The 21865-nt window shown below is 34.7% G+C and overlaps 1 protein-coding gene across 4 annotated transcripts in view; it reads left to right on the top strand.

Moving 5' to 3' along the window:
- LOC138325569 (E3 ubiquitin-protein ligase MIB1-like) overlaps window positions 1–21865 on the top strand; it is a 72054-nt gene that overhangs the window by 44704 nt on the left and 5485 nt on the right. For 2 of the 4 annotated variants that reach the window (XM_069271329.1, XM_069271328.1), the window contains exons 14-20: window positions 17174–17306; window positions 18126–18212; window positions 18676–18804; window positions 19154–19335; window positions 19589–19781; window positions 20063–20141; window positions 20330–20416. In XM_069271329.1, coding sequence (XP_069127430.1) covers window positions 17174–17306; window positions 18126–18212; window positions 18676–18804; window positions 19154–19335; window positions 19589–19781; window positions 20063–20141; window positions 20330–20416 — 890 coding nt within the window. Of the gene's footprint in view, window positions 1–17173; window positions 17340–18125; window positions 18213–18675; window positions 18805–19153; window positions 19336–19588; window positions 19782–20062; window positions 20142–20329; window positions 20417–21865 lie in introns of all 4 variants that reach the window. The other 2 variants (XM_069271327.1, XM_069271326.1) reach the window with 1 other exon arrangement.

Here is a 21865-nt window from a genome sequence, read left to right as displayed (position 1 = left end):
AAGAATATCTGCTTATTCATGGAATGTTAATGAATAAACCGATACAGACTACATTTATATTCAAGTGAGTCTATACTGATTAATTCTGTAGAATTTTTACTACCAGAAACTTTAAAATGAAATATCTAGACAAGGCAAGATTGTGCAAATTTAGAGAACTTGGTAATTGCCACAATATATTACTTTGTAACTGTACAGAAGCCTACACTTTCTTACCAGTTTATGTAGACTTACATCTGTCACTAAAGCGTCAATGTGTCTCTAGCCCACTCAGAAGGCAGTACAAAATAAATTTGTAGACCCACGCGATCTCAAAATTTCAACAGGCTAAAAATTTGGTGCTACGTCTCCCAACGCTACATAGCCGATCCAAAGCTGCATGTAAGACATTATCAAAACAATCTTTGGGGAGAGATGAAAATAATTTTGGCATCCTAACGTTATGAAGCACATGTGTGAATGTATTTCCAACATGAAACACCCTTAAACAGGCTGATTAAGACTCAAGGAACTGTTCATCGCTAGTCCCTTGCCATGTGTTTTCAGTGGCATAATAAGCGAGATTTGATCAACATGAAAGCTAGTGGGAAGGATATTTTAATCACATGAAGATATAAAGGAATTTTTTAAAGGTTTAATAATGATAACAGGAGCCAGAATTTTAAAGAGATCTCTCATCCCATGTAGGAAGTTTCTAGTTGGTATATAGATGTAGATAGGCTAAATGTACATGTAGCTTGAGGTTCAATGGGTACTACTATAGCCATACCGTTCACCTAGGAGTAGGCTTGCTACAGGCCTACATATTTCCACCAATCTTCACCAATGTATTTCTGTATTTCCACATTTCCTGCAAATACAAAATAATAATGAAACAAATAATAACCAAAATTTGATTAAAAAAAAAAATGTTTGCAAAAATTTAATAGATTTACTAAATTTATTGGTTACACACAATAAGGTTGAATTAATTATTCTATGTAAACCTCTTTGTCAAAGTTAATATTAGCTGCAGCTGGTCCAATTTGAAGCTCAACTTGTATTTCACAAATGCTAGTGATTCTCTTGTTTTTTGTGGATAGTAATCGTAAGTAATAAAAATAATATTGTAGATTTGACTTCCTGCAAATTCATAAGCATCAATATAAAACCATTTAAACATATGAAGCATGTACCTTTGAATTTAGGCTGCAATGTTTAAATGTGTCATATATTTTATCTGACATTCATAAAGTTATATTTCAAAGGGAATTAAAATGAAAAAAAAAATTTTGCGGTGCAAAGTGGCCGGGGCACATACTGCTTCTATTCTTCCACTTTCTTAAGAATCCTTATATTGTAAATCAAGTTTTGCTGTGTTACCATTTTTTATAAATATATATATACATATAAATTTTCATAGCCAAATTAATTGATATTGGGAGAAATTTATCAAGCACTTAAATAACTTTGATTGATGTTCACCAAAATCTCTAAGAAATATTGAAGGAACTTTCTACCAAATTTAATATTTGTTGCGTGAGTGATGATCTTCTAGACAACACATCATTTATACAGCATCAAAACGGCTACAGCATCCAAGACAAGTCACCTGCAAAAGTGAAAATAACAAATTATCATTTTCAAGAAGAAATTAACTACTTGCATTGTTCTAAAATTGAACCTCAAAAACATCTGAAGAAAGTACCAATAACTGGTGCATTTCTGAACTCTACTAATTATATTAATTGATAAAGAGTTGAAGAATCATTCACTGTCAATTAAAAATATTTATTGATAAGGAATTGTCTCCCCTGTTTTCTGCTTCTGTTTGTGGTATCCTTGTGAATTTTAGTGACTACAGTTTTTAAACACATTGTCATATAAATATCATGATAGATTGTAACATGGATGTACAGTATATCATCAATACCATGTGATGTGGATGCCATGGAAACACCAATACTGTGTGATGTGGATGTCATGGAAACATCCTTACCATGTGATGCAGATTCCATGGAAACAGTAAACCATATGATGTGGATGCCATGAAAATATCCATACCATGTAATGTGGATGTCATGGAAACATTATATGATGTGATATGGATGTCATGGAAACATATGATGTGATGTGGATGCCATGGAAACATCCATACCATTTGATAATTGATGTCATGGAAAAATCCATACCATGTGATGTTGATGTCATGGAAACATCCATACCATGTGATGTGGATGTCATGGAAACATCCATACCATGTAATGTGGATGTCATGGAAACATCCATACCATTTGATGTTGATGTCATTGAAACATCCATACCATGTGATGTTGATGTCATGGAAACATCCATACCATGGGATGTGGATGTCATGGAAACATCCATACCATGGGATGTGGATGTCATGGAAACATCCATACCATGTGATGTGGATGTCATGGAAACATCAATACCATGTTATGTTGATGTCATGGAAACATCCATACCATGTGATGTGGATGTCATGGAAACATCCATACCATGTAATTTGGATGTCATGGAAACAACCACACCATGTAATATATGGATGTCATGAAAACATTCATGTGATTACATACTGATTAGTTGTTTTTAGTTTAAAAGCCTCAGTGAGTGAGTATTAGCCTGAGGAAATACTAATGGGATTAAATACTCACCAGTCTAACTGACATTCTAGGACGACCTGTCTACACATAGTATTGATTCAGGTATAGTATGAAAAACCATTATTTGTAAACTAGGTCACATTGGAGACAGTCGTGGACTAAAAGCTTGATTGTTAATCTTTCTTAATTCTCTCAAGTTCTTAAAACAATTACAGACAATTACATAGCAAATAGATGAATAAAATCATGGGAGTATTCAGTTACCAATGGAGGATCTCAATGGGTTGTGGAATTTGAGACAACAATTACAACATTAATCTAAGCCGCTATTCCTGTCATCATCCCAGAATCAAATTATCAAGTGATAACATGACAAAGTATTCTTCATAACCAAGAAAAACTTAAACTACACTGTATAGCCAAGTGATAACACGGTCAAGTTTTGTTGAATTAATGTAACCATTTTGGACCCTGAGAAGACGGTCTTATTTAACAGGTGGTCTTTATACAGAAGTGGTTATTAAAACAGGTTTGGCTCTTCATGTCATGTATTGAAAGTTTTGCCTTTTGTAGATATGTAACCTAGGTTCCAATATTAGTTTCATTGACATTCCTTAATTGGTCAGTACTCTATATGAATAAAAATAATAGAAATATATACATAATTTGAATATGATTATGAATTTGATATTTCCTACAATCGAAATCTTAAACAATAAGAAAATAAATCACCAATGTCAATCTTAATCCTGTAGGAAATGCTTTCTTGCTGTCTACTGAGCTTTTAAAGGTTGTAGATAGACGTAGGTAGAGAACTGTAAAAGACAATTTACACTCTGCTGAAGGTCAGTCAATTGTCAAGTGCCATTCAATGGAATCAGATAAATGTAGAAAATAAAGTTAATTATTATCAAAGTGGGCATTGGACTCCAAATGACATTGACTTTAATTGATAAACAAATCAAATGTTATATTTTGACTTTGTCAAGACATAAAAGGATTTAATTTTGTGTGCCATTAGGGCTCTATAACAGTCACTAATGAAGAGGTTATTGTACAGGAAGTGAACGGTAATCTACAGAATAATTTATGATTACATAAGTATTAGTAGATGTGATGGACAGATATGAAATTGTTGTCATGCACCAGACAGACCATTACTGGATCTGTCTGACAAATACTGGTTCAATTGATGAATGTGGCCTACCAGTGTGTTGCTAGACATTGGTTTATACACCAGATTCTGGACATGCAATTGGTTTTATGAGGTACAGAAGATCCTCAGATCATATGGACTTGATGGAGTTTTAATTAGTTTCTATGATAGATTGGGTACACAGGACTTAGTTATATTGTCCCTACCACCTTTGTGTGCTAAATTGAATATGTCCAAGAAAATACTAATAATGTGGCCTGACCCAGTAAGCAAGGGAAAGAAGGGTTATTGAATTAGTGTAATTGATATAGAGGATGCTGATTGGCTGTCAACTGACCATTATCACTGCTATTGACCACTACATGGCTGTAATTGGCTGTCAACTGACCATTATCACTGCTATCAACTACTACAGACTGGATGGTAATCTTAAGCTGATGTTATAAATCATCGATGTCTTGTGATACAGTGGGTAATAGAAGAACCAAGTCCTGAAATACTGACCATTGGTCATTATCTCACAATATGACTAAGTGTAGGAAAACTGCATACAAGGTCATAGTGCAAAGGATGAGACATCTTCAACTATTTCACATCTCTTACCAAAACACTCCTGACAGATATCATTCAAATGTCCTGTATTATCAGATAAGAATTTTACAAATTTTCATTTCTACATAATACCATTATAATAAAAGGGTTCTGATAATCCTGTTGCCATCGGAACTTATGTGACAGGCTGTTACCATGAAAACTAGCTTATGACAATTATAATCCTTTTACTATGATAGCCAGAAAGAAATCGCCTGTTGCTGGTCATATTCTAGCCTTGGATGCATGACCACACAATTTCTGCTTCCATGGTAGCTCCATTTTTCTGTTGCTATGGATACTTGCTTGTGGGAGCCCATTATTTGTGTAACTATGGTAACTGGCCTTTGCTAGCCACATTATCCTTTAACCACAATCACCACAAAGTCTGTTAATTTGACTACTATATCCAGGAATGCCACTTATATTGTTGCTATGTCCTCTAGCATGAGCTAGACACATAATCCTGTTTCCTTGGTCACTTGCTGAAGGTAGCCACCGATTCCATGGCCACTGCACTTACATGTAATCATACTTCCATGGCCATGCAGCAGATTCTAAGGTCACAGGTTGTAATATCCACATACTGTTGTTCCCATGGTAGCCAGTCATGATAGCCACATAACCCTGCTTCCATAATAACTAGCCACAAAACCTTTCTTCCATGGTAACTAGCCACATAACCCTGCTTCCATGGTAACTAGCCACACAACCCTGCTTCCATGGTAACTAGCCACATAACCCTGCTTCCATGGTAACATACTTGTGTTGACTACACAATCCTGTTTCCATGGTAACTAGCCATATAAACAATTTTCCATGGTAACATATCTGTGTGGGTCACATGACACTATCCATGGTCAATAGCTACAATTTCCATATTACCCAGTTTCCATGGTAACATACCTGTGTTGGCCACATAATACCATGGTCACTAGCCGATAATCATAATTGCCACACAATTTTGTTTAAATAGTCATAAGTCTGTGTTATCTTCATAATCCAAAATCTGAGTTGGTTAAAGTATGAAAATATTTCTTTTAAGTGATACTCACAAAATCGCATAACCCCACTTATGATGTTATGTAACTAGGCCATATCACTATGGCAGCTTACATATGAATGTAACAGTTCTTGTCTCGGTTTTCCGGATGATCCTGTCTTCCATCAACATTATTGCTCATGGTATCTGAAATAGGAAAGCAAATCAGTACAGAGTAACATATCCGATAGGAAACAAGGGAACACCAATGGAGGAGGCATTGGTTGTAAATGTGATAGAACACTGCGATACATTGGATGAGCTACATACTGCTTAGATCAATAGACAGGGGAACTTGTCATTGAGTTATGATCATTGAGCTTTTACCCAGCATCTGTCAATAAAAATTGCTTCCATGTTGGTCCGAATTTCTGAGGGATATGTTACTGACCACCTATAGAATGGTGGATTGTTCAGGATGTTCATCAATAGTGATCAATATCAACATTTAGTGTATAGATTAGTTTATATGTAGATGGAATGTACATCTTATTTACCAACAGGTCTGAAGCTGTAAATATAGTCTGGCTGGGAGTCAAGGCTTACAAAAACTCCCGAGACAGGTCTCGTGAAATCACATCTGAAATGAATTTGATGCTCATTTCGCCTCCAATTTATGTAATCTGATATATCAGGTCTTGTACAGAGAAATTGAACCGTTTTGATCAAAAAGTGTACATGTGTGCAAATGCAAAATTTCTTTTGAGAAATATTGAAACAACAAATTTTTTAGATAAATTCCTTGATGTTTGACTTTGGAAGCAATGAAAATAAATACCACAGTATTATAACCTGGATGTTCTCAACAGGAAAAAGAAAGCTAGAATAATGGTGCTGATGATACATCTACTTTAACCTGACCATTAATCACTAGATATTCAATTTTTGTAGCAACAAGAATTTGTATGTTTGCAACATGCAGTTTTATGAAAATAAAAGTTGGTTGAATATGTGAGGTCAGTTTCTTAAACACAGTACATCTGTACATATATACCGTATTTTCCCTAGTAAGAGTGCCTCCTCTAATAAGGGCACCCCCATGTTTTTTGCTGAAAAAAATCAACTAATTTCATACAATTTTTGTGCCAGATTGTGATGATTTGTCTTTGCAGACGCTAAGAAATAGTGTTTCACATCAATCTGATGCTTAACAGATATCCGATCAGCTTGTATAAGCACTAAATTTATTGCATTGGACAACTTAGGACATCTTTGCCATGTGTTTACATATAGAAACAGCGAGAACGCCATGTTCAAAATAAAACGTGTCACTTGAATGCCCCATACAGGTGTATGGATGAAGACTAACTGGCAACAACATTTTAGCGATTTCTATACAGGTTTTATGAATACTTACTGTATATCTATGATAAAGGTTCCTAAATAACAGGAAAGTTATCATTTCTAAGCATTTTATTGTGTGCTCTTGTCGGTAATTCTCATCTGCCACAAAACGAAAGTAGCGATCGAAAGCACCATCTGCCATTTTGTGTACGCATGGTAAATTAAACAAACAGGCTAGCAAGAAATGCCAAAATTCCGTGAAACAGACATAGTTAACCAATGTTTAATACTTCTGGTGCATACATTTCTTCATAATTATGTAATTTCAATACTTAATTGACTTCGAAACATATAAGTTGGTTATAGTAAGTTTCAGAAAAATTCGAAACTAAAAGCAAGATGACTATAGTCTGTTTCAGAAAAAAACATCTAAAAATGGTCTCAAATAACGGCGCCCCCCTTGGCCATTTACCGGCGCCCTCATTAGGGAAAATACAGTACTTTTATTTTTGTACACTTAGCACATTTGCAAAGTTTGCATATGATGAATTCTTGCTATAGAAATTGCCTTAACAAGAGTGTGCAGTGTACTATTTGTGACAGTTTATCGAGAGCACCATTTAGATTTTACCACAGTTAAAATTTGTAGGTTTTTTAATTGTTTTGTTCAGAAAGTTGCAAGGTAATAACTGTAGGTTATCGGTTTTTATTTCGCTACTTTGCCTTTCCTCCAAAATCTTTAAACGACTCTGGTTGTTGATATTGACCTATAAACAAAAATAAACCAAAGCAATTTGTATAGAAATGTCTAGTGATCTTAATGTTAGCATGGATTTTTGCTTGTAATAGTCAGAAAGGTATAATTACGACTTGCAGTTTTGGAATCATACATGACCAAGAATTTGATAACGGCATGATGTAAATCTACAGGAAATCCATAAGTCTAAATCTTCATTAGTTTCTTGGACTGTTTTTGTACCGTAGATTTACAGGATGTGGTACCTGGTGTCTGTAGAGATGTTACGTACCACAATACCAAATGCACCGAACCTTTGGGAGTACACTCGGCCGGTACATATATAGAAACCAGCTGATTCTCAACAACAGCTGTCTAACTGATAAACAACAACTACTTATCAGCTTTTGAATATTTTTTGAGAGAGAAAATAACAAAACATCCCTAGATTTCTGGTAGATAAATGACCAGAAACTTTACAAGTTTACTAGTTTTAATTACGTTAATCGACCAACACCTCTCGAGGTTTGGTGAGGATCATGAACAGGCTCAATGACAGCAGAGTTTTATGTATCTATAGGCTATATTTAGCTCAGAATGCTTGAGCACTCAAACTGTTAAAAAAATTATGCTGGCTCATGGAAACTTGGTTGTTACAATGTTAAAAAAGGGTAACATTTACTGCTGGTGCTTCCTCATCTATAAATGTTTAAAACAAATAAATGTAGTGGAATGTGTCAGACATTCTAACTCAAGTTCTCTGTATCTGCCACAAGTTCAAAACTGATTTAGTTAGGATGAAAGTAACTGTAGGTTGATGATTTTACTCCAGGCAGACACTAACTTTTCTCTGTCATCTTCAGACCCTGTCTAATCATTTCCTTTAATGACTGTGGCTTTTATTCGGGATGTAGAAGAGACTGACCAGTTCTATCTTAGATGTATTTATAGTTTACTACATTTCATACTAAATAAGTTCACATTTGTGCTGGTTGAACCCAGTTATAAACATCAATAAAAATTCCAAAAATAAACCTTTGTTTCCATAAAAAGTTTTAAAAAGAAATTGATCTTCATAATGGTGTGATATTTTCGTAGCATGTGTAAATGAAAAGTCAATTTTTCCATATTTATAATATCAATCTAATCTGAAAACAATAAGTTACCATAACAACATATCAGAGTGAATGACAATAATAATATCTGTCTGTTTAATCTGCCCAAATGATTTCTTACACTCCTTGAATATATTCTAAGATCATTTTACCATGCATATATTTCATCAAGTTTGTCATGCACCTGTTAAATCTCGTAGTAATTTAAAAACTTATCAGCAGTTGAAATCCTATAATGAATTTACTTAATTCTTGTCGCTCAAGTTTAATTCAATAGGAGACACTCTTAATTATGGAATTCTTAATTATGGAATGTGTAAGTGTTGCCTTATATGGTATGTGTGGTTATACATTGTATATTTGTCTTCCCCATCTCTACCACAATCAAGTCATGGGAATGGTCACAATCCTAAAATGGTTGATGTCGATACAATATACCGTGCTTCCTAAATACCAATAATCAGATAATATGATAGAATTAACTGAGGAGTACACGTGTTATACATAAATGCTAGAGATGCACATTTTAAAATTATTATGACAAAGGTTTGCTATGTAAATGACGCAATGTCGGATGTGTTAAACACATGCGCGATAACAAAATGGAGTGCCTACCTCGCGTCTGATATACAATGATTAAAGTCCCCAAGCTTCCGTGTACATATAGTTGTACCCAAATCCCTGTCAGGGCTGCTTGCCAATCTAATAGGAAGACGATAATGTAGAATTACCATGTTTCTTTACGATTCTCACAAGGATGCTGCCATCTACTTGCGCCAAAAATAGATAGGCAATTCTGTCTCCAGAGTACGAGGATATACTGTCTCGAGGATATCGCGATACAACTTACACTTCCTGTCAATTGGAATGAATACATTTCCATTATCCAATTGGAAAGATATAGAACATAAACCTACATATTTTTTCTAAGTCAATAAAAAAAACCCCTCTGTACCAGCAGTCACAGACTTGATCTGTAAGCTAGCACCACATGTTGCTTAATTATAAGCATTCTAACATTTCTTACCAAGTCTCCTAGAAAAAAATAACACCTTCACTTTCCTGCTTGTCAAAGATGAAGCTGCATGCGACGTTGTTGGCCTAATTAATTCCCCAGTAGTCTAGTGAAATCATGAAAAAATAAATGAATAGTAACGCTTACCTAGTTTGGTCAGTTCTAAGATGTGTGGGGATTGGCTAACCCCAGTGATCAAGGGAGAATACCAGCTCTTATTAATTTGCCGCCTTGTCCCAGTTCAGTGTATATTGCAATCGACATGAAATAATTACTCCTCCCTAGACATGGCGAAAATTGTGTTATTGCTTCCAGAAGCTTTAAATATCAATGATTCCGGTAAAATTTCCCATAGCCTATAAGCGGTCTCGTCTCATTGCTCAGTTTTTGTGCTTAAAGGCAGGAGCTGTGTTCATAAGCAGTGTTAAAGCATATTGGAGATAGAGATAGATACTTTGATGTATATGAGGAACCCCTTATGGAAATGCTGCAGATAGGAGAGCCATGTACTGTTGGTACCAGTAAATGGATCAGTTTTTCCAAGCCGGTCTGTCGTCCCATGGGGAGGCAAGCAGTATTGACGATTTCCAAATAGCGAGAAGGGCGTGATATAAAATTGCTAGTTTTTGGTTCATTGTTACTTTTGTTGTCAGTCAAGAAGGAGGTCACAGGAAGAATTCCTTGCAAAAAGTTTCTAACATAAGGTCTTGTCTTGAAGCCAGTCGATCAATACACACTGCACCTATTGGCACACCAAGCCATGAGGTTACCATGGTTTCTGTTGGCTTTCTATAGCTACAGATGTCCTTCTACTACTGCTACATACACTGAAATTTGGAGGAAATATACCTGTCAACTTGTTCTGTTCATCATTCTTCAAAACTTTTAATCAATTAGTTTGGTGTTGCCGCGGTTATGGTGCCTGTAATTTGGTTTTCAAGCTCATATGCTAATTTTGTCTGGATTCGATTCGCATCTGCGAGATCAATGTTACACATTTCGTGAAACTAGGTCATTGATTGAAATTTGTCTCCATTTTTTACCAATGTCTAGTTTTGAGAGGTCTTTGAGTGCTCATAACAGCTAAAGAGAATATCTGTATATTAATTTCAGCATATATCTGTATTTATTGTGCAGTGTGGTTTCAATAATTATTAACCTCTTGTCGTATATCTGCTGCTGTAAATACAGAACCAGGGATGATTTATCGCTTACTTGTAATGGAAATTTGAAGTTTGTTCCAGTGTCTGGGCTGCAGTTGTAGATCTGTGAAGGCCTCTTGGGGTACTCTATCAAATTCAATAGTCTGACTAAGATACATTACTGACTTTATTGATGAAACTTGAAAAGTTATTATTTTCTAAGGCTATTTGGAGGTTTAGAGATTGAAAACAGAAATTTTAAGAAACTTTTATCTTGTAGCCAGAATTGTTATCCAACACATGAAATGTTTATTTTCTAAAACAATATATGTAAAGTCAGTATATTTCAGTTTAAATTTCCAATAATTTACAAATAAAAAATAGTGATTGCGTTCAGGATTTTTAAAGTCATCTATTTTTAGATAGCAATAAAAAAAATCAATACAAAACCTTGTGGACTATTGACCTTATGACCCAAATCTGTGGGGGATGGCAGTCATCAAGACTGCATGTTAATTTGTGAACATAACACCATGCAGTCTCTATGGAAGGAATACTTTACATAAGGTCCATTTACTGTTCCTAGTGGAGTAGAGTTTCATCTGCTTCAAATAAGTGTATTACAGAACCATTGAAACATTCAAATACTTTTCCTTGAATACAAAGCGATGTTTTGCACTGTGAATCATTTTTGAAATGAATTCACCTCCCATAAAATTAATTACAATCTGTGGTTTCCGAGTTGGTTAACTCCACTTCTGGGTTGTATTCAACTTTCCCAACATTCTACCACTTATAATCCTTCACCTCTTTCTCGTGAATGACCTTAAGTTGTTTTTTCTTCAATTACTCAGGCTTTCACTAACCTCACAAAACTTTGCATATTATTTTTAATTACTCTGGCTACCTAAAGAACATGAAATACTATTAATCCAATACATACATCTAATTTTAAGGATATTGTTTCATCAGCACTACATACAGTGAAACACTCCAAACGATCTATGATTATTCAAGGAAAATTTATCTGAAATATTTGCTTTTTGCCATTCATGTTGAGAATTATTGTCATCTAATTTGATAAACACGATTATTTGCTCATTTTTGTAAAACTTTTTGACCATTTATAAACACATTTAATCTTAAAAGTCATGTTCACATTTTTTATGAAAGGTTAAACTTTTGGAACTAAAAAAATTCAATAAAGACAACCTCAATCTTTCTTATGGAGAAATAGATGGAGCTAAGATAAGCATTTCAGATGTATTCCATGCATAGAACTGAGTGTCAACTTCAGCTTGGACAATAATATGGAGTTATCTGTTCTTTTAGGCTGTCATAAAAAAAATTCTGAAATATGACAAACATGACATCACAATCAAAACCCTACCTACAAAGAACCGTTGAGTGGTGCCAATGACCAACTCTGGGTTTTGAGTTCAAAATCCTTTTGAGGCTGTTGCCAGGTAGTGAGTGAAAAATTAGGGATATTTTTTTTTTCTGGGAACTCCGGCATTTTTCAGCATTTAAAACCTGACACTCTTAAATGACCATGTCTTTTAATAGAACTATTTTACCAACCAAATCAAATCTATCTACAAGGGCATATATCTCTGTTATTTTTGACGTTTTTACCGTTGCCAGGTAATGAATGAAAAATTAGGGAGTTTTTTACTGGGAACTCCGGCATATATCTCTTTAATTTGCAAAGATGGAATACTATATAGTAAAAAGTGACAAAGTTTCACTGAAGTGATCTAAATGCCTAAGGTTGATGCTTGTGAGAAAATAATTTACAGTATTAGTGCTATAGGTAATTGTAGAATCAGGATTTTTAATTATCTTCATAGGAAAGGAAAAGAATTGTTTTTCAAATAAATTTCTTTCATCATTCCGAGGGAATGTTTCTATGTTCTTATAGAGAAAAAAACCTTGTACTTTGGTTATTTTAAGCTGAGGGCATTCAAGTCCTTCAGACACTACACATAAATGTTGCATCCTGCAGCAAGTATTTAGCTGGAAACAAAATGAAGAGTATCTGAGTAATCTTGGAAGATCTAATTAACTCTACAAACTAGTGCTAGTCGGTGTGTACTTTGCTAGAATATGATATTTTTTGCCATTTAGGAGCAATGAGGCGTTAGATTGTGTGGAATCTCCAGGGTAAATGTTGGGAGTAGGTTGGTAGTGATTAGTTTGTCTGTGATAAGGGTTTGTAACATCACAGATATTTATTGATGTACCTCCTCAAAGATGTGCATGAGTGTGGGGGAGTGGGGAGGGAAGGAGTATGGGCAAGGGCAGGGATAGGGGGAGGGGGAGGAGCGGGCACTGGTATACAATCTATTAGTAGCTTGCTGCTAGAGAACTCCAAAAATAAACCTAAGAGGTTCTCAGGGGGCTATTTCTCAAAAGTCATTTTAATATTCCTGCAGGCATTTTAATGATTTTCTCATTACCATGTGATCCTATCCACTAACATTTATAGAACTTTTCTTTTTATTTGAGTTTACACTTTTGCATAATTAATAATTCTCTGGAAACAACTTTGTCAATAATTATATCAGAAAGTTTACATGTTGGTGTTGATACTGATGATTAATGAAATTGTCCAAGGCTCCTGCATTGATATGTGATTTGATGACTGTGTCTAAGAACTGAGGGAAATTTCTCAGATATAGTTTAGTAGTCATGTATCCTCTATGCACAGTTAAAACTTTCCAATTATTTACATAGTTTTAAACCATTTAAAAAAAAAAAGGGAAAATCTTTTTACATACAAATGTATAATATAATTAATTGCAAAGCAGAAAAGAGAAAGTTAAGCTTAGGCTTTCGAAACATTAATGTTTTGATAGGTATATGGTTCCAATTCAAGTTTTAACAAATTACCCAACACGGTAATTTGAATTTTGGTTATCAATGTAAATTCTTAGGTTGAAAATAAATTTCTTTTAATTACTCTCTTATTAATCTCTTTCATATTACATATGCATAAAATATTAAAGAAGTTTTAAATTCATGTGGCGAAAAGGAAAAAAAAGGAAAAAAAAAATAATAATGATATACACAGCTACAAAGTATTCTTTTTAGAAACAATTAAAACCACAATGGTTGATGTTTCACTTCATTGAAATGATGTGTGTCTGTTATTTGTGCGATTTGTCTGGTACCATTCAAACTCTGGACCCTCCAGGGTTAAATCAGGACTTGATGGTTCTGCTTGGTGTACTTAGAAATTCAGTTGTATGCAAGGTCTGACCCTTGACCCATGTGTTTCCTCCTGATCTGTGTGGTGTGGCAGAACAGTAGCTGTTCTCCCAGCCATTACTGTGGAGGATGGAAGCTCTACCACCAGGCGTAACTGATACGCTACATAAATCTTACTCTACACTTTGAGGGCCATGTTCTTTTTTTTCCCTAAAGAGTTCCCATATGGGAGAACTCTGAAATTAATCAGTTTTAATTCATGAATCCAGATTCCATTCTTAATATAAATATATGCTGTTTTAATGTATTCTTATTATTTTCACTTTTTTATAGATTTAAAAAAGCTACTGTAGATTGTAGTGTTTAAATTCGTTTGAGTTTTAACTGAAATGTACAAGTGCCTCCATGATACGCTTTGAGGCTGAATGCCTACCATTGATAAAGTTAAAGTATGGGGTCTACATCCAAGAAAATATCACAAATACCAGTATGTGCATGAATGTGATTTTTAAATTCAATAGGTTTTCTTTTCACATTCATTTCATACTTTCAGTGCTGATAATGATAGATATATTGATACAGATACAAATTGATATGCAACCGTATGCACAAACTTTCTACAGGAAATTCCAATTATGTTGAATAAAGGGAAATTATTACAGAAAAAATTGCCACAAACAAATCATTAATGTCTACAGAACTTGCTTATAAAAATTCAAGTGGGGGTGTTATTTGATGTAGAATTATTCATGTTCTTATGTAATTTTCTCCACAAATGATGATGCTGCAAGCAGTTAGTCTAATGAACTGTAGCAGTTCCATGCATTATTGTAACTTACAAAGCTCCAGTTTATAAGTTGTCAGCAGAAACTATTAGCAGAGTATTTTGTGGCTGTTTAATGGGGAACTCTCCATTTATATATATTCATTGGTGGAATGTGTGCTCCCTAACCATATGGCAGGGCTATGTAACAGGATTCCACCACACAAGTCTCAAAGCTTCATCAGATTGTTTCAGTTTCATGGTATCTCTTTGTTAGTTTCTCTCCAATAGACATTCCTGATTGGTCCCTAATGTTATGCCCAAATGAAATAAATATTATGTTGAACAAATGCATGGCAGCTCTACTGAACTTGGTTGGCCTTATTAAGGGGAGACTATTCAAAGAGAAATAATTTTAAAAAGTTAGATGGGGTGAAACATAAAGATGAAATTCATCAAACCTATTCTTTAATGCATGCATTTATGATTAGCTGTAGGACTTCATCATTCTGTGTCATTTGCAATGGTTTTCCCAGTTTAAAACTACAGAAGGTTTAATGAAATATGCCAAACAGATTTTGAGGCTGATCGGAAAAACAAGATTGCCGCCAGGCAGCCATCTTTGATTTTGGCAGTTGAAGTTTGTTATCGATATTTCTTGAGAACTAAAGAATTTTGTTCAAACTTCACATGAAGATTACCCTTGGTCCCTGTGTGCCATACAGATTTTGAGCTGTCCGTGTCTGCCAGGCAGCCATCTTTGATTTTGGCAGTTGAAGTTTATTATCAATATTTCTTGAGAACTACTGAAGGGATTTTGTTCAAACTTCACATGAAGGTTACCCTTGGTCTCTAATTGTGCCATACAGATTTTGAGGCTGATTGGAAAAACAGGATGGCCACCAGGCAGCCATCTTTGATTTTGGCAGTTGAAGTTTGTTATCGATATTTCTTTAGAACTACTGAAGGGATTTTGTTCAAACTTCACATGGAGGTTACCCTTGGTCCCAAGTTGTGCCATACAGATTTTAAAGCTGATAGGAAAAACAAGATGGCCGCCAGGGGATTTTGGCAGTCTTTGTTATCGATTTTCTTGAGCACTACTGTTTGTTCAAGGTTTGATATCCTTGTCCTATTTGTCCAACAGATTTGAGGCTGAAGGGATCAGATGCGCAGGCAAATCTTTGATTTTGGCAATTGTTTAGGTTTCCCTAGGGTCCTTGTTGTGCATATTGCATTTTTTGGACCAATCGGTGAAACAAGATGGCCGCCAGGGCGCCATCTTGGATTTTGATAGTTAAAGTTTGTTATGGCTATTTCTCAGATAGTACTGAAGGGATCTGTCTCAAATTTCATATGTAGGTTCCCCTAGGGACCTGGTTGTGCAGATTGCATTTTTGGGACCGATCGGTCAACAAGATGGCCGCCAGGCAGCCATCTTGGATTTTGTTATTCAAAGTTTGTTATCGCTATTTCTCAGAAAGTACTGAAGGGATCTGTCTCAAATTCATATGTAGGTTCCCCTAGGGCGCTAGTTGTGCATATTGTGATTTTGGGACCGATCGGTCAACAAGATGGCTGCCAGGCAGCCATCTTGGATTTTGTTATTCAAAGTTTGTTATGGCTATTTCTCAGAAAGTACTGAAGGGATCTGTCTCAAAATTCATATGTAGGTTCCCCTAGGGCCCTAGTTGTGCATATTGTGATTTGGGACCGATTGATCAACAAGATGGCCGCCAAGGAGTCATCTTGGATTTTGATAGTTGAAGTTTGTTACCGCTATTTCTCAAAAGGTACTGAAGCGATCTGTCTCAAATTTTATATGTACCGTAGTATGTTTGAAAAAGTTGAAAAAGTAGAGAAAAGATCCATCTTTCCTTTGTCAGATATAGATCATTCTTTGGTGGGCGCCAAGATCCCTCTGGGATCTCTTGTTCTTAGTATATTGATCCATATTCTTTATAGCACAAGAATCACATTTCTCCAAATTTACTTCTTAAATCTTCTGTTAGAGTAAATATAGACTGTATTCAACCCAATGTTCCCAGTGCCCATGTTCCTATAAGCTCCCCTCCCCCTTTTGTAGGCCTCAATTACGATTGTGGAGGCATAAAGAAAGACCAAAACTACACAAAACTGTATAGATTTGCAATAACTTTGTCTTATTAGCATTTTTTCAATTTTTTAAACGCCCTGGGCGCTTATTGAGTCGAATACAGTACTTTTAGATTGGACAGTCTTATCATAAATATACCTAATGTGATATAAAAAGAAAACAACAACATCACATGCAAATATAAAAAGCATTCAAAACATAAAACAAAAAATACCTTTTGTTGAAAAGAAAGACATCCTTATTTTAAAGACATAATTCGTCACAAACCTTAAATGTTACCTCTTCTATAAATCCAAAGTATAAATACCAAGGTAGATGAATGTTGATGAAAATTTAATGATTTAAAATTCATTATTATGCATGATACTTACCATAACCTTTCTTTCTACATTTGCAGTGCGATGAGGATATTACTTACTAAAATTCCACGACATTGGATTGTGGACGAGAAAAAGGACGACGGCTACACGGCACTCCATCTTGCCGCCCTTAATAACCACGTAGAGGTGGCTGAACTGCTTGTCCACCAGGTAAAGTCATCGTCCCAAGGTCAAGAGGTCAAGGTAATTAACATCAATGGCTGAGTTCAAGGTCACTAGTCATAGTTATTATTTCTTCATTAAGCATTTATGTTTTAATTAACTCTCAACACCATATATTTGTTCAATTTGTTTCAGATAATCATCAGAATTGTTCTTGATTGTTTTAAGTTCTGATTTATTATAGATATGTGACCATAATTTGTCTCTTATGTAGTGATTGGCTCTTGTTTTCAGACAATGATTTGTGATTTCTTATGTGAAAGTAATACCGGTATCATCAATATATGAGAAATAACACAATTATCTCACCCATATCAAAGAAATCACAATAAATAACTTCTCATAAGAGCTGGTTACTCTGTATATAATGAAAAGACTCAATGGTTTTATCAGATAGAGAGAGAATAGATAGCTACTTTAATATATTTATTTGCAGTAATGTTTGATTTACATTGTTGAAACAAATGCTCTTAAATATGTTTTTCTTGTGAATCTTAAATGTAACTGCAAGATATACCTAGATATAAGAATAATGAATTGACCACATTTCTAATGCACAGCCTAGTAAAATAAAAAAAAAACTCAATAAGTAATGTTTCAATGATGTATACATAATACTTTAATATTGTGCACACCCTGTTGAATATATAAGTGCTGTGTAACCAATGTGTGTTAAACACAGATGTCGGTCAAAATTATGTAAAAAAATATATATAACTTGTTCTGAATGATTTGTTAAATTAAATATTAACTACAAAAGTTGAGCTTTTGTGTTGTATAAAAGTTTGTTGATTATCTGTATTTTAGGGGAAGGCCAACATGGACATTCAGAATGTCAATCTGCAGACAGCACTCCACCTCGCAGTGGAACGCCAGCACACACAGATTGTCAGGGTAAGGATTATCTCCCTTATCTAGAGTTACTGCCCTTACGATGTTATCTTAAAATATTCCATTACTTTTTCAGTTACTTAGTTGTTTAAAAGGTAAACTCCTTTGGTTTTGTGCTGCCTACACTTTTTCAACGTTGGTAACGACAGCAGTACTTGAATAGAAGCAATATCACACCATGCAATAGATCAAATACACTTTAGCATAAAAAAATTAACTTTAATTTTAGGTCCCCGAGTCTTATCTTAATGCAGATACTGATTATTTCATCATACTTCATGAGAATAAAACTAATTTTCCTTGTAAGAACAAGTGACATACAATCAATACCTGCTCCCAAGAGGAGATAACCCTGCATGATGAAAAGACTTCATTACCTAAAGCTAAATTGTATTTTGAAATTAATTAATAAGTTTTGAAATATTATCAGTGATGAGATCGTGATTGGATTGGCACTGTGTTACAGTTACTGGTGCGAGAAGGATGTAACCTGAATGTACCAGACAAGGACGGTGACACGCCCCTCCACGAAGCCCTCCGACACCACACCTTATCACAGCTCAGACAGCTACAGGACATGCAGGATGTTGGCAAGGTAAATACAACATGGACCTGTCTACAAAAATATAAGTCTACACTAAGATTGGGCCCCAAATGAATTGATTTGTTACAAATTTTCAAAAGTATCATCTAGCTACTTTATCAATCACAGAAAATTATTTCAACTTGCATATCCCTGAAAATTAAAAAGAAATTTGATAGAAATTACATTCTTTTTAGCATAAACATTAACTTGAAAAGGATTAACTTAAATATACATTATGTATCAGCAATCATCTCCAAATCTTCATCATTTCAAAATTAAATTTTAATACAAATGCATATTTTTCAATAACATATAGAAGAAATATGTGATTACACGGGATTATTCCTTTCTGTGACAGTTGCTGATGGGATTGGGAACACCTGGAGCGGATAAAAAGTCCAGCGCTTCCATTGCTTGTTTTCTTGCTGCTAATGGTGCTGACCTTAGTATCAAAAATAAGAAAGGTCAAACTCCACTTGACCTGTGTCCAGACCCTAACCTTTGTAAAGCCCTGGCCAAGTGTCACAAGGAACGCCACAGGTCAGTTGAAAGGTCTAGTGTAACACTAAATTGTCAGTTTACATTTACATACAGGCCTAGTTAATCGCCTTTAACCAAACATCATAGGAAGAATCATAAACCATAACAATGAGATAGGTCTAACATTGACTAGCCTCGTTTGTCTAGAAATGAAGAAAAAAAAGAATTATCAATAAAAAGTGATGATTTAATATCTATATGTCTGATTCTAGTATTTTACCAGTATTGATATCGTGACCTTGTCCTTATATAGCCCAGGAGCAGCTGCCGAGAACACTGTGATTATCCGGAATGACCAGGAGTCCCTCCTGGAGTGTATGGTGTGTTCCGACCTTAAGAGGGACACACTGTTTGGGCCTTGTAGTCACATTGCCACTTGTTCTCTCTGTTCACCCAGAGTCAAGAAATGTCTGATGTGTAAGGAACAGGTGCAATCTCGCACTAAGGTATACAAAGTCATTGTAGAGTTAAACAATTACGGTCTGGTAAATATTGCTATCTCAATACTCAATGCATGATAACGGTAAGCTTTTCCAAGAATACATCATGGAATGTCATTATCAATAATTTAGGAATATTGTTTCAAAGGATGTATGTTTAGGAAATTGACCTCATAGTATTCTCAAAAGACTGTTTATTTAAATACATAATTTTGATAAACTGTAAATATTACAATAATGTTTTTTTTCTCAAAAGTACATCCATGTTATATCTCTTTTCATTACAGATTGAGGAATGTGTTGTCTGCTCGGACAAGAAAGCCTCTGTATTATTCCTTCCATGTGGTCACATGTGTGCTTGTGATGGTAAGTGATATTGGTTTATTTAAATCATTACGGATTTTATACCCTACCAAGATATGGAAGGGATAATATTGCTGTACTCCAGATTTCAAATAGAGGTGGAGACTTTTACTTCAGATACCTTAGTTACCCATAACTGGTCCAGTCACTACTTCAGACTGCTATAATGACTCTTTGATTGTTGTTGCCAGGTTGTGCTGTTCTTATGAAGAAATGTGTCCAGTGTCGTTCCTCTATTGAAAAGACTGTCCCATTCATTGTGTGTTGTGGAGGTTCGCGTAAGTACTCTGTCCCTTGTACAAATGTTATTATCTCAAGAATTACTATAAACCCTTTGACTATAATTCTATGAGAATAACTATAAACTCTATGTCTACAACTCAACGAGAATTACTATAAACTCTATGTCTACAACTCTACGAGAATTACTATAAACTCTATGTCTACAACTCTACGAGAATTACTATAAACCCTATGTCTACAACTCTACTAGAATTACTATAAACTCTATGTCTACAACTCTACGAGAATTACTATAAACTCTATGTCTACAACTCTACGAGAATTACTATAAACTCTATGTCTACAACTCTACGAGAATTACTATAAACTCTATGTCTACAACTCTACTAGAATTACTATAAACTCTATGTCTATAACTACGAGAATTACTATAAACTCTATGTCTACAACTCTACGAGAATTACTATAAACTCTATGTCTACAACTCTATGAGAATTACTATAAACTCTATGTCTACAACTCTATGAGAATTACTATAAACTCTATGTCTACAACTCTATGAGAATTACTATAAACTCTATGTCTACAACTCCATGAGAATTACTATAAACTCTATGTCTACAACTCCATGAGAATTACTATAAACTCTATGTCTACAACTCTACAAGATTGACTATAAACTCTATGTCTACAACTCTACAAGAATTACTATAATCCGTATGTCTACAACTCCATGAGAATTACTTTAAACTCTATGTCTACAACTCCATGAGAAATGACTATAAACTCTATGTCTACAACTCTACGAGAGTTACTATAAACTCTATGTCTACAACTCTACGAGAGTTACTATAAACTCTATGTCTACAACTCCATGAGAATGACTATATACTCTATGTCTACAACTCTACGAGAGTTACTATAAACTCTATGTCTACAACTCTACGAGAATTACTATAAACTCTATGTCTACAACTCTATGAGAATTACTATAAACTCTATGTCTACAACTCTACGAGAATTACTATAAACCCTATGTCTACAACTCTACGAGAATTACTATAAACCCTATGTCTACAACTCTATGAGATTTACTATAAACTCTATGTCTACAACTCTACGAGAATAACTATATATAAACCCTATGTCTATAACTCTACGAGAGTTACTATAAACTCTATGTCTACAACTCTACGAGAATAACTATATATAAACTCTATGTCTACAACTCTACGAGAATAACTATATAAACCCTATGTCTACAACTCTACAGAGTTACTGTAAACCTATGTCTACAACTCTACGAGATTACTATAAACTCTATGTCTACAACTCTACGAGAATTACTATAAACTCTATGTCTACAACTCTACGAGAGTTACTATAAACTCTATGTCTACAACTCTACGAGAATTACTATAAACCCTATGTCTACAACTCTATGAGAATTACTATAAACTCTATGTCTACAACTCTATGAGAAT

The sequence above is a fragment of the Argopecten irradians genome, chromosome 6 (assembly GCF_041381155.1).
Source record: "Argopecten irradians isolate NY chromosome 6, Ai_NY, whole genome shotgun sequence".
NCBI lineage: Eukaryota > Metazoa > Mollusca > Bivalvia > Pectinida > Pectinidae > Argopecten > Argopecten irradians.
Note: the sequence above shows the minus strand (reverse complement) of the source record. Positions and strands in the feature narration are given on the sequence as shown.